The following is an 11,553-nucleotide window of genomic DNA, read 5'->3' as shown; positions in this document are numbered from 1 at the left end:
CTCTCTTTCTCAATTGTTTGCATTAATTTTTTTCTCTCTCTCATTTTGCCTTTTCTTCTATTCGGCCACCGTAATAGAAGAAGGAAGAAGTAAATATGGGTTACTTTACAATAAAAGATTTCAAGGGCATGCACATCTCAAGTGGTTGCCCCATGAATTATTTATTAGTTGTTGCTGAAGTTGTTGAAGAAGACAAATCAAAGGAATTACAATCTTCTTAGCAAGAAAGATTGATAAAAAAATTAAATAAAAAAATGCTCTAAACAAGGGGTTTAGATTTGCAACTTAACTACCAAAGGAGCCTCAGAGGGGCAACCTTTTGCATTATTCTCCCCAAAATACTACAGAAAAATGCAAAAGGTTGCCACTTTTATTTCATAAAAGATTATACTGTGACATTGGAAATTCAAATGATCAATAGAGATTATAAAAATACTTTGAAAATTTATGTGAAAATAATCCTTTTTTTTTTCTTTAATAACTAACTTTCCAATTACTTCTACTAGTGTTTAGCAAATTGCTACGAACTTCCATATTTACATAAATTAATAGTACGATGATGGACACAATGAACTCCAATAATATGTACTTGCCACTTCTTTTAAACCAATACTTTCTTGCAAAATATTGTTTAAATGGAGTCTTTGATCTAATATACTGTGAACTTGTGATGATACCTCTTCTTTTCTTTTCTTTAATAACTGTCTAATTTTTTTTCCCCCTCAACTTGTATGATGACACCTCTTCACTTGTTCTTTTAGTTAAGTTTATTAATATAGTTGACTTTTTCCAAGAGTCACATATTAATTGCATAAAAAACTCTTGTAAAACCTTATTTTCATAGCCAAAGACATTATTTGAACCAAAAGTTATTTTATTAGAATATTGTCATATTCCCGAAAGCTACGATCCTTAAAAACCTCTTTTCGAATAAGAAGTTTTTAAAGAATAATCAACATACAAACTACAATATTTATTTTTCAAAGGTGAGTCTTTGATCTAATATGTTGTGAACTTGTGGTGATACCTCTTCTTTTCTTTTCTTTTTTTATTTTTAATTTCTGTCAACTTGGATGATGATACCTCTTCACTTGTTCTTTTGCGTAAGTTTATTAATATAGTTGGGTGAAGCCCATGCAGCCCTTCCAGCTTCCATAATAGCAGTTTCCATTGGCCGCCCCGACAAATCATTGAAGGGGACTCCCTGCTTACCATCTTTGTTGTAAAGGATCCTCACCTCTTCTTGGACTAGAACTCGACGCCTGTTATTTCCGATACTCAACTCCAATTGCTTTCCATCCTAGATTGGGAAGCTGTTAAGATTTCCGGATGTGCAAATATAGGTGCACACCTTGTAACTAGATGGGCCGCTTCCCACTTAGTGTTCAGAAGTATTCCCACTGTTTCTCATTTTCTTTCTTCTATCAGATTAAGGAGCAGCAAAGCCCCACCTATGTAATTCCCTTTCCTGGTTCTCTTTTATTTGAATAAAAAATGAAAAAAAAAAAGAAAAAAAAAAAAAAAAAGAGAAGAAAAAAGAGAGAGGTAGCTAGAGTAGGATGAAGAGAGCTAGAGACAGAGTTGTTAATGCGAGATACCATGCTTTCTCATAAAAGTTGCAATGTTCCGAATTCTAGAACAAAACATCATAAAATATCAAGTAACAGCAACAAAGTTAGATCATTATCAGTCTTAGACACTTATCATTTTAGTAATTTACACTTGCCTCAATATTACCAAAACTACAAACAACACACTTACACCATGAAGTTACAGACTAATTACGAGATGGATGCTGAATCAGACACTTGGGGACTCCTATCTGATAGATTTAATACAAATGGATTTCCAGAAGCATCCAAATCAATGACTGCAGTATCACCAGGCTTGTAATCTCCAGAAAGGATCGCTTCACTCAAGACATCCTCAATTATTAAATTAACAGCTCTCCTCAGAGACCGGGCACCATACATCTTGTCATAGCCCTGTTGGCACACGAGATTCTTAACTGATTCAGATACCTCTAAACAAATTCCTAGAGACACGAGCCTTTGCTTCACCTCTTGCAGCATCAGATTAAGAATCTCGAGCATCTGGAATAAAAGGATGACATGAACTTAACACTTAGAAGTTTAGTATCAATCAATACCAATTCAACAGACTTATTCATATCATAGTACTAGATGAGCTAAAATGTATGCAACCGGTTTCTTTAAGTCAAAAATGATGAATATTACTTTATATACTTGGAGATTTATCGGAGTTGCTCTTCCAATAAAGAAACTCAATATTGCAGGCCATAATTGTTAGGCCCTGCACATGAGGCAGTTGGTGACCCCCATGTTGGCGAGTAGCTTTGTCACCAAGTTGAGTGAGGAAAAGAAAAATGGAAAGAAGGTGCGGTGTTTTCCTAGTGTTTTCATAGTCCATGTCTAACATGGCGAAAGGATGAAACATTATTAAACCCTGTTGTTAAGCCAATGCGTATGTCTACAACTGTAAAGACAAGTCAGCATTCATAATTTGGTGTATTTGGATTTAGGTTTCGAGAGTTTGGAATTGAGAGGCTTACACTCATAAGAAGTATTATTGTTGAAAGTAGAATTTTCTTCTCCAGAGACGTATCAGACTTTAACCTACTTAAATCTCTTTCTTCTCGTGTGTGTGTGTGTGTGTTTTTTAAAAAATTTCTTTATTGCATGATTTTCAAAACATTGAGCCTACATGCGCATGAACAGCACTGGAGCTAACAAACAATGAAAGGCCACAAACCTGAGCCTTTTCAAGGGGACGAAACACAACTACTTCATCTATCCTGTTGAGCAACTCCGGACAAAAATATGCCTTGAGTTCTTCCATTACCATTGCTTTCATTGCAGTATATGAAGTTGACTTATCATCAGCAGTCAAGAAACCAATGGAGATCTGTCTACCTTTAGCAATGGCAATAGAACCTACATTCGAAGTGATCACCACCAATGCATTCTTAAATGATACTCTTCGTCCCTGTCAAACCAAGTTTTAAGAAAATAAGAGGATGAATACTCAAAGATTCTCTAATCAAGAAAACCCTTACACAAAACTTGATTAAAAATATATTCCATTTTTTTTAGTTTTTTCTCTTTTAATTTCATTGTGCAACCATAGTCATCTTTTTTCCTTCTATTAATCAGAGTCCACAGTCCACTCTTTCATTTCCACCATTTTCTTAGTGTATACTAGTGCATACCAGTAGGCACAAACCTGAGAATCAGTAAGGTGGCCATCTTCAAGCAATTGGAGGAGAATGTTTAGTATATCTGGATGGGCTTTCTCTATTTCATCGAGCAATACCACTGTGAAAGGTCGTCTTCTAATAGCTTCTGTAAGAGTGCCTCCCTCTCCATAGCCAACATAACCTGGGGGTGAGCCTATTAATTTGCTCACTGAATGCCGCTCCATATATTCACTCATATCCAATCTTATCATGGCTGCTTCCTGCAATAATGATGCCAGGGATCACAGAAATTAGACTAAGCATTTCAATGAGAGGTGGATTGGAATGCAAAACCACTATGGCATCATTTGAAAAGCCCCGAATGGTTAACATTGTTAATCTAATTTAATGGTTGATTCAGACCCCTTGTGAGATTGACATCACAGAACTACATTAAGTTTTGACCACAAAATCAACTTTGATCTCTAATATTTCCACTGTCAATTCCTCAATCTATTGCAGTCCATCATCCCTTTCATCCATATTCCCATTGCTTGTTGTATGCAGTATTTAAATTAAAGCAGACTCCTAGAAGCTCTAGAAAAAGCAAGCTTAAAGACCAAGATTAGTCAAATTAGAGTCTAAATTTGGTGTCAGGTCTAATCAGAACACCCACCCCACCCCTCCACCCCCAATTTTAATATTTTTATGTGAGGAACCTCTTGGTTTAGCATTATCTGTATTTTCTTCAATTTTAGTGCTAGTGTATATCCAAGTCAACAAACAAGGGCGTCTTTTTTATTAAGGGAACATCATCTAGGCATGGGAAAGGCAAGGCCCACACGTGTTAGCATTTGAGGGTTTTGGGTTTTGATGTCTTATGGGTGTTGGGTTTGTGGACATTTTGGGTTGGTTGGGTTGTGGGTGTTCTTCCTGTTTTTTGGGTTTTGGGCTTGTAGGAACCCCTATGTATACGGCATGTGTACTTAGGGGTGCCTTACGCTTTTCAATAAAGTTTTTCATTACTTGTAAAAAAAAAACTTTTGTATACTCTTTTAAGTTTGTTAGAGTGATGGGAGATTCAAATCCTAGGTGTGATGCTTAGGGATTATTAGGTTCAACATCTAGGATAGAAACCCTAAACAACTCATTCGACCCTTCAAAACGTACCTTACCTTTGAATCTCACCATCAACCCTTAAATCCCTAGGACACAAATCCTTTGACTAGCTTTCAAATCAATCAAATTAACCCATACCAGATACAGTTCTCAGTTTACTATCAACAGCAACAAACCAGAGGTTATATTCTTCCCTTCCTCACCTGTTTCAACCCCAAATCATACCCATCTAATTATACCACATAAACCTCAAACCCTACATATTTCCTAGCCCTTTTTCCACCTTAAGACCCACCAGCCTTTGTGACACCTCAAAAAGTTCGCCCGACATTGGAATGAAGAATTGTCCAAATTGAGTAGGCGGATTATAAAAGTATTCATAAGTGCAAAATCCCACATTGGTGAGACTTGACTTTATAAATGATTCTAAGGAGCTCTAATTACAACTTGACTAGTCAGTTTGGAATGATAGCGCAGATGTGGCTAACTTTTTCTTTGAATCATTATAAATAGTATCAAAACAACTTTTGTGACACCCCAAAACTTAGTTCTATTTTGAGAAGATGAATTACTCACATTGAGTGGGTGAATTATAAAGATGTTTATGAGTACTAAGTCATGTGTTGGTTCCTTATTAGATGAGTGGCTTTATAAGTGATTCTAAAAAACTCCAATTGCAACTTGACTACTCCTTTTAAAGTGGTAGTGCAGATTTGACTAGCACTTTCCCTAGGTTGTTACAGCCTTAATGCTTAAAATACCTGCTGCCAAAAGAAATCCTACAGTTGCTTTTGATTCCAGCCCTTAAAACCCTTCAAAATTCAATCTTTCCTAGCCTGATCTGCGCCATAAATCAGCTACTTCCCCTCCTCACCTTTAGAACCTCATATCCACAATCTTCTCCCTAAGATTTACCCTGATAAGACAAAGACAAAATTTGATTTGCTGCCGTACTACGTCAGATTTGGTGCTAGAGCCATTTGTCCTGTAACACAAGTTTTTAAATTCAAGTTTTCATACACATTTATTATACTTCCTCCATGCTACAAAAACTGTCCACTTAAAAAAAACAGATTTTAAGGAAATAGCATCAAATTCTTGTTTGAATGCTTGTCATATGTAAGCATTCCATTTTTCCGCTTACTTTTGCAGTTAAAAGTAAAATATATATATATTAATTGATCAGGATATCAATAAAATATGCAAATGAAGTAATGAGAGTGGCTATTATGGATCTTGATTGCATTGCTTCAATTTAAAAGTGGAATGTGTAAAATAAAGATCTGTAGCTCTATTTTATTCCGACTTCATGAAACACTTCAATTTAGAAAGGCATCTTTATTTGCATTTTAAGGAAAAATATTGGAGTTCATGCGTGGCTCACTGTGGCTGTAAACTCCCACATCAAATAAATGGTGAAAAAATAGGTGATTGATATACATGGTTGTGCCAAACCTAATGGCTTAAGCTCCTAGGATGAAATAGTGTCCAACTATATCAAAGGGAAATTCCTTTTTTTCCTTTTTTTTTGTTTTTAAAGGCTTGGTGTTGGAATGAGAGGGGGATACACAATTCTAAGAAATCTGTTTACCTAGAGAGAGTGAAGTGACCTCGAAGAGATCTCTAAATTAATATCAATCTCCTGACCAGAAGATGTACGTGTACTGAGAGAGAGAGAGAGAGAGTTTGAGGCCTTACTGATCCAAAATAGCATGCTGCCAAAGCTTTTGTTAATCCAGTTTTGCCAACCCCAGTTGGGCCACAAAAGAGCAACACAGCCATTGGTCTATTGGGATCTTTCAGGCCAACTTGGAATCTCTTAAGAGCTCGAGAAATAGCGGCAACAGCCTCATCTTGACCAATAACTCGTCTCCTAAGTTGCTCATCAAGACCCACCAAAATCATTCTATCGTCAGCAGTAAGCTGCAGAACTGGAATCCCAGACCACAGTGAAACAACTGCAGCTATATCATCCGGTCCTACCACCATAGGTCTGACAAAAATCAAAGCAGGAAAGTTAGTTAAGTATCAAACTGATTCCTAGGGCAATGCAGCCTACTGTTTTCATACTTCATACATATTTTTGGGGCCAAATGTCATACTCATCATCATCTAATGTGGAAGGCAAAGTGAATTTTGGAGCGAGTTCAATAGTATCATCCATGCTAGAACCACAATCATCTTCCTTACTTGCCAGGACCTGCTTGCATTAGAGACAAAACTTGTGTTATCAGCACATCATCAGAATTTTTAAGCAATCTATTTGGAGACTGTCATTACCATTTCATGCATAGCCTTGACAGTTCTAATTTCTTGCCAGTAATCATCTGGGGACTTTGAAAGTATACGTGTTTGCTGTTCTCTCTTCCTCTTGAAGGCTTCAATACAAGCTCGACTTCCAGCCTCATCAATGAGATCAATAGCTTTATCAGGAAGATACCTATCAGATATATATTTGGCTGACAGATGCACAGCTGCATTTATGGCTTCCAGTGTAAATCTGCAGTTGTGATAAGCCTCATATTTTTCACGCAGACCCAACAATATTCTCACTGCATCATCCTAAAAGAATTTGCATATTTAATCAAGTTAGGTACCAACTGGCCCTTAAATATCATAAGACAAAAATACAAATATTGAAAACAACCTGGCTAGGCTCACCAATCCACACAGGCTGGAATCTTCTTGCTAATGCTTTATCCTTCTCAAAATGCATCCTGTATTCATCTATAGTTGTGGATGCAATGCACTACAACCAATGGGATGTTAGTGCACCTTCAATATGACAGAACCAATCATATTTATTAAAACAAATCCCTAGTTACCAAGCAGACTTCTCTATACATTGTTCACGCTCATGAAAACTTTGGAAGATATTATAAAGTTTTCCCACTGTTCACGCTCAAAACAACTTTCTAGGAAAGAGAAGAGATAACTCCCTGGCAATGAAGATTATTGGGAAAGGCAAGGATAACTAAATTACAATCTCAAGAGGAGAAGGAACTTGAGTTGAATGTTACCATTTTATCAAGTAATAACGAGTATTGGCAGAAGAAAAATATGTTAGATGGGGTCATCTCACAATTTCACTAGACTCAATTCAACAATCCTAAAAACCAGCAACTAGGGTCAGCTATATTAGTCTTGATTTTGTTTAACTCTTGCTATTCAATCCCGGCCGTATAATGTCTTTGATCACCACCTCTGGCTACGTCACTTTGACCTTCCTCTTCTCCTTCAAGTGCATTTAAATTACTCCTTCATGTTGGTACATTCAATAGATCTTCACTGCACCTAACCAGACCATCATAGCCATTATCAATCGTATACGACAAATTCTAACGGCATCTTTTTAACAAACTTTCATCAAACAGAGCCTTCTTTCTTGAGTGACATATCAGTTTTATTCATTTGAACCCTATGGGGATGCTGGTTAGACAATTGGTATAAAGCATAATAGTAAATTTGTCTGATGAGGCTCTTTCTATGAAGGATTCCCTGGGTCCAGCTGCAACCCTAACACCAGAGGCCAAGGATACAATGGCATCCCGATTGTCCGTGAGGACCACTTAGTGACCAACCCCACCAATGGAATCTGGTCACCAATTATTGATCCTAACTTCACTAGCTATAACTATTACTTCAGATAAGTGGCAGCTTTCACAGCTATTTAACAAAAAATAATACAAATTCAATTTTAGGACTCATGCTTCAATGATCATTCACAGATGGAATGCCTATATATTACACCTAACATGACTAGTTATGAGAAGAGCAAAGATTATATGAGAAAAAGTCACCTGTAATTGACCCCTCCCTAGTGACGGTTTCAATAAATTAGCAATGTCAAGACCAGACCCCTTATTTCCTCGTCCAGCTGTTCCAAATTCAACAAGCATGTGGACTTCATCAATAAAAAGAATGACATCACCTGCAAATGAAAGCATATCAGGACTGAGCAATAGTAAAAGCAGTTCCATTTAGAAATGGAACTCTAAAATTGTGTCCACCTGCTTTCAGTACTTCGTTGATTAATTTAGTAACACGAGCCTCTAATTCTCCCCTCTCCTTGGCACCAGCCATTAATAGTGCTATATCCAAGGACATTACGCGTTTTGTCTATGGAAACAACAATAAACTCATCAAATTAGTAACATAAAACATTTTTTTAAATGAAATGTAACAAGATTCATCTGGATGAGTACGGAAGTAGAAGAATTATAGCACACCAAGAGAAAAAAGGGAACATCTGCATGTGCAATGCTAATTGCCAGTCCTTCAGCAATGGCTGTTTTCCCAACACCACTTTCACCAAGAAGAATGGGATTATTTTTGGTTCTGCGGCAAAGTATCTGAATAACTCTTTGAAATTCAGTATCTCTGCCAATAACAGGATCAATGAGCCCTCCACTAGCTCGGGCAGTAAGATCCACACAGAACTTTTCTAAAGCACTTCTCTCTGAAAATTCAGTTGAGATACAAAATATTACTCTCCCGCTATTGTAATCGAAAAACCAAAGAAACTGAGGACATGGACTTATAACCTTTCGGCTTTTCAGAGGATCTCATAGCAGTGGATTTTCTAGAAAGAGATTTTTCACGTATTCCTTTAATTGCCAAAGAGGGGTCTCTAGCATCTTTGGCAAGCTCCCCTTGAAGTCTAGAGAGTGCCACAGCTGCCAACTGATTGACATTTGCCCCTAGTCTGAAATTACATTTGATCGATATAGCAGAATTAATATGAATGGCAAATTGGCACTACATTTTGTTCCAAATTCCTTTGCGCAGATAAAAATTTGACCAATCACGACTATGCCACGAATTATCAACAAATTAATAAGGTTGCCATGGTATAATAAAAAAAAAATACCCAAAGAGGTAGATGTTTTGGCCATGTGGCCCATTTTAAGCCAACAGTTGGCTCATTTCGGCAAAAAGTTGCCGTTGTCAAAATTCCAGCCAAAGTGACCAGCAAAAAAAGCTGTTTATGTTCAAATCTCGGCGACAGTCGCCGAAGTTCAAGTTGTCGATGTTTGTATTTGAAATATTTCAAATCATATATAAAGCTCAATAAGATCATAAATCAAGGAAATATGTAGGATATAAGGCCTTGTGTGAATGTAGGCTATATGCCAAACCACTGTGTTTATCCTATTTCCTTTCATTATTATTATCTAGCTTGCTCCTCTGCAAAAGAGAAAGGGGTGAGTACCTCATGAGCACTCGAGCGGCACTGCCATCATCAAGGGTGAAAAGTGCTATGGAGATGTGCTCTGGGGCGATGAAATGATGAGACATGGTCCTGGAGTAGTGGAGCGCAGCCTCAAAGACGCGCTTTGTGCTAATGGAAAAGGGGACAGCGGTGGTGGTATTAGTAGGAACATTTACATGATGGTGATGATGCCAAATGGTGCGAACAGTATCACGTGCCTTGTGGAGGCTGATGCCCGACTCAAGAAAGCCATGGTGAAGAGAATGGAAGTGATGCTCCTCCTCCTCGGCGATTAAACCCAGCAAGAGATGCTGGGGAAATACCATATCCTTGCCAAGTGCTTTTGCTTCTCTTTGGGAATAGATTACGGCCTTAATTGCTCGTTCCGTGAATGGCTCCAAGCCCCCAGCACCCGCTGAGACCACGGAAAAACGCCTTCTCCTCCTCCTCCTCCGAGTAGTAGTAGTAGTAATATCTCTAAGAGCGGAGGAAGGAAATGAGAAGTAGACCGGAAGGAGCTTGAGGTGCCCATGGCCATGGGCATGAGATTCCAGGATACCACTAATACTGAAACTAATGGCATTGGAAGAAGAAGAAGAATGATGATGAGAAAATTGAAGCGGGAGGGAGCAGGAATGATGATGACGGGTAAGGGTGAAGGATCTCAGCGGCGAGCAAATGGACGACACTTGCATTCTTCTTCGGATCAGAGAAGACAAAAGCAATTATAGCAATCAGGGGGTTCATGTTTATTTATTTTGTCTGCTTGGAGTTTGGAGTCGGGAGAAAGGAAGCACGGAGGTACAAGAAAGGCATGGAGTAGAGTAGGACTACACGTCAATCCAACCCAACTGCCTTGTGGGGTTGGGAAGGGCTCGGTTTATGCGTTTTCACTTTTCCGGTAGCAAACTAGAGGAAACTACATATGCTTGCCCGAAATAGTTTCCTTCCTAAATTTGTTAAATTATTAATTAAATAATTAAATTTCTTTTCTCTTATCTGATTAACATCAAAGGTCTAAGTTCTAACTTTAACTCCATTATTATTTACCCCATTTAATTAAAATATTTCACATATTAAAATCTATATAAATATGATGTTTTCAACGCAAATAATGAACAGTACACCAACAATTATAATCATGAAACACAGCGAGTACTTTCACTCTTTCATGCATATATTTTCATTCATACAAACAAACATGTTCATCAATTTTTCTTCAAATAATACTTTGTTTATAAACCATTACCTTTTTATATTCATCATTATCAATCACTTCATTAATCTGAAACAATAATTTACAATAGTCTTAAAACCAAGATCAATGTTTAAATGCTGAAACAAGCCAAAGCTTGTGCCTTGTGGTGGCATACTATTTAAACATGAACCTTCTAGGGTTTAAGATATATTGTAAGGACAATAAATATAAAGACAATCACTTATGATAGTCTTAAGGACAATTATAAGGACAAATGTAAAATACGATCACTCATAAAAGTTTTACAGACAATCATAATGACAATATAAGTAAAGACAATAAAGGTAAATACAATAAGGATAATAAAAGTAAATAGGATCACTTATGAAAGTCATAAGATCAATCACAAGAAAGACAATCACTCATAATAGTCTTAAGGACGATCATGGAGACAATAAAAGTAAAGGCAATTTACATCACTTTTTACTTCTTTTTATTTCTTAAGTTTATTGGGGGTCATTAAACAATTTATTGGAGAACAAAAAAATACAATCAAAAACTTAGGGAGAATACTAAGTGAATCATAAAATATTTTCTTGAAAGCTCACATTCAAACCATATCTTTAGAGTTTTTGGGACTCGGTATGGCATAAGTGATTCAAATGATTTCTTAAGAATATTCGAGAGACAACTACGTGCATAGACAGTTACCAAGATTACTTTGGAAGACAACCTTCCAATTCTTTCCCTAGCGGCATGGGTTAAGAGCTTGGAGGATGAGAGAAATTGAACACCAAAATCAAGCCTCTAGCAGTGTGTTGTGCAAGA

General features: G+C 37.1%; 1 protein-coding gene across 1 annotated transcript; it reads right to left on the bottom strand.

Annotated features, from left to right (window-relative positions):
• Positions 1–1,608: 1,608 nt before the first annotated feature.
• LOC132185866 (chaperone protein ClpD, chloroplastic) lies at positions 1,609–10,400 on the bottom strand. The gene is made up of 12 exons (XM_059599670.1): positions 9,528–10,400; positions 8,860–9,020; positions 8,545–8,774; positions 8,326–8,434; positions 8,116–8,246; positions 6,963–7,064; positions 6,596–6,877; positions 6,418–6,515; positions 6,014–6,308; positions 3,244–3,477; positions 2,773–3,006; positions 1,609–2,093 (listed from the first exon to the last, which is right to left on the bottom strand). The coding sequence occupies exons 1-12, from the start codon at positions 10,220–10,222 to the stop codon at positions 1,782–1,784; spliced, it is 2,883 nt and encodes a 960-aa protein (XP_059455653.1). The 5' UTR covers positions 10,223–10,400; the 3' UTR covers positions 1,609–1,781.
• Between the last annotated feature and the right edge of the window lie 1,153 nt (positions 10,401–11,553).

The sequence above is a fragment of the Corylus avellana genome, chromosome ca6, assembly GCF_901000735.1.
Source record: "Corylus avellana chromosome ca6, CavTom2PMs-1.0".
In the NCBI taxonomy this organism is placed as follows: Eukaryota; Viridiplantae; Streptophyta; class Magnoliopsida; order Fagales; family Betulaceae; genus Corylus; species Corylus avellana.
Note: the sequence above shows the minus strand (reverse complement) of the source record. Positions and strands in the feature narration are given on the sequence as shown.

What these genes read in the sequence shown, in the direction of transcription:
- LOC132185866 (XM_059599670.1), bottom strand. Translation starts at nt 10,222, where the DNA reads ATGCAAGTGTCGTCCATTTGCTCGCCGCTGAGATCCTTCACCCTTACC. An exon ending in ATGTTCCCTTTTTTCTCTTG is followed by an intron (nt 8,435 to 8,544) that starts GTGTGCTATAAT and finishes TTGTTTCCATAG; the next exon opens with ACAAAACGCGTAATGTCCTT. An exon ending in CAGCATGCTATTTTGGATCA is followed by an intron (nt 3,478 to 6,013) that starts GTAAGGCCTCAA and finishes TCATTATTGCAG; the next exon opens with GAAGCAGCCATGATAAGATT.